The sequence below is a fragment of the Piliocolobus tephrosceles genome, chromosome 7 (assembly GCF_002776525.5).
Source record: "Piliocolobus tephrosceles isolate RC106 chromosome 7, ASM277652v3, whole genome shotgun sequence".
Taxonomy (NCBI): domain Eukaryota; kingdom Metazoa; phylum Chordata; class Mammalia; order Primates; family Cercopithecidae; genus Piliocolobus; species Piliocolobus tephrosceles.
This window is the reverse complement of record NC_045440.1, coordinates 91,864,784-91,866,723: the sequence shown is the minus strand read 5'-3', so window position 1 is coordinate 91,866,723 and position 1,940 is coordinate 91,864,784. Positions and strand designations below refer to the sequence as shown.

The 1,940-nt window shown below is 48.1% G+C and overlaps 1 protein-coding gene across 1 annotated transcript in view; it reads left to right on the top strand.

Moving 5' to 3' along the window:
* Positions 1-1,341: 1,341 nt before the first annotated feature.
* The window catches only part of PIP4P2 (phosphatidylinositol-4,5-bisphosphate 4-phosphatase 2), a 48,229-nt gene continuing 47,630 nt past the window's right edge, over positions 1,342-1,940 (top strand). Inside the window, exon 1 of the mRNA XM_023222927.1 lies at positions 1,342-1,677. Coding sequence (XP_023078695.1) covers positions 1,572-1,677 — 106 coding nt within the window. The 5' untranslated portion in view covers positions 1,342-1,571. The remainder of the gene's footprint in view (positions 1,678-1,940) is intronic.

The window sequence follows — 1,940 nt, the reverse complement described above, 5'->3', positions numbered from 1 at the left end:
ACCCAGCCTCAAAACTTTAATTTGTTTTCATATTCATGTAAACTAGGATAATATGACAAACCACCAAAGAAAAAAGAAAAGAAAAACATATAAAACATGGCAAGAACTGTGTTTGTAAAGAAAAAAGTTATTCAATGATTCTTTTCAAAGCATGGTAAGGAAGAATGTATTTAGGGCTATACTGATAGGTATAGGGACCATGGCAGCAGGGTCTTGCCATGTTGAAGAAGAGATTAGGCTCAGTTCTGAATACAGCGTGGACAAGTGTGAATTTATAGCCAAGGAGCATGTAGAACAGGGGCAGTAGATGGAAAATTACCAAGGAAACATCAGGGATAAGGGGGATTCTGACTAAACCAAGCAAAGAGGATTCTTGCTGAAAACAGGAGTTCAGGCCTCACATGGGGGATGCTGGAGGATGAGGAACCTGATCAAATATCAATATTGAGAATGGGGCTTTTTGCTAAATAAAGTTAGTAGGGTTATTTGCTAAAACTGGATTTTATAAGGAAGTGCAGATGGTCCCAGCAGAAGATTCAGAAACCTTACTTGTTTGACCAAGCAAAGAATCTTGGTCAGTGCTTAGGGTCTTTTGTTTGCTTTAACTCTGTTTTACAAGTAAACAATTATTTTAAAACTTTTATCTCAAGAAATTTGTTTTTCGTTGTTTGACGTTACTCATAGACCTACTTATTGTATATGTGTCAGGGACAATAAGCTATAAAACCAAAACTAAGATGACAACCTATTTTGTAAAATGAAACTTGTGAAAGGCAACACACTGCATAGTTCCAAAAAGGTACAGTTACCAGAGTTCCAAACCGGTCAGGCCAACATTCCTGTTATTAAAAAAGAATCAATCAGGAAAATAGGCAATGGTGACACTTCCGCAAAGATCTACTTTCTTTTAGATAACAGATGTTGAAAACTGATTTCCTACACAAAACCCCTATAGAAGAAACTGATAACCCCAGGAAGAAGCTTTCTTTATATAACTGCTGCAAAGTTTGACAGCAAAGAGTCAGTCCCTCCTCCTCCCTAGGGCAGATAAACTTGATAATCTGCTTTTGCTCCAGTTTTCTTGTAATCAAGTCACAGGCCTTTCCTCTTTCCTAGCCCCTTTCAGGCTGCTTTTTATCCGTCTTTCCTAGAGAAAAGGACTTGTCCCCCTCCATCCCATTTACTCTCGACCCCCTTTCAGTAACATGGCATCTTCCCCGCCTCGCGTTTCCCAGTTGGTCCTAATTTGTTCCCCTTTTCTCTGGCTGGCTGGGCTCCAGCTCCTCCACTCCCGCTCCTCCCACTCTGCGGGCTCTTTCTTTCTCCCTCCCCTCCCCTCCCCCAGCCATGCCTCCCAGCGCGCTTCCCTTCCCCCGCCTCTCGGTCCTGCACCCTCCCCTCCCCCTGCCTCCTGCCTTGTGACACATCCTGGGCCCTCCCGGAGGCGGTAGCAGCAGTAACAGCAGCAGCAGCAGCGGCAGCAGCGGCAGCAGAGGCAGCAGCACTAGCTACCACTCTGCCGAGGCCGCAACCCCGGCTCGGCCTCTCCAGGCCCCTCCGCTGCCGCAGTCATGGCTGCTGATGGGGTGGACGAACGCTCGCCTCTGCTGTCAGCATCCCACTCCGGAAATGTCACTCCCACCGCCCCACCGTACTTGCAAGAAAGCAGCCCCAGAGGTAAGGCCAGCATAGGTCCCTCTACTTTGCAAGGAAACGCCCAGAAGGATAAAGACCTGGGAGCTCTACCTTGGAGGTGGAGGTGAGCCTCTCGCTTGGGCTTGAGCAAGGATGCTGACTGTGCCTTCCCAGGCGAGCCCGCCTGCCTGATAGCTTCTCCGCAGGGCTTTTCTGGTGGTCGTAGCGCTGGTGGTGCTCGTCGTGGTGGTGGTGGTGGTGGTGGTGGTGGTGGTGGTGGTGGTGGTGGTGGTGGTGGTGGTGGT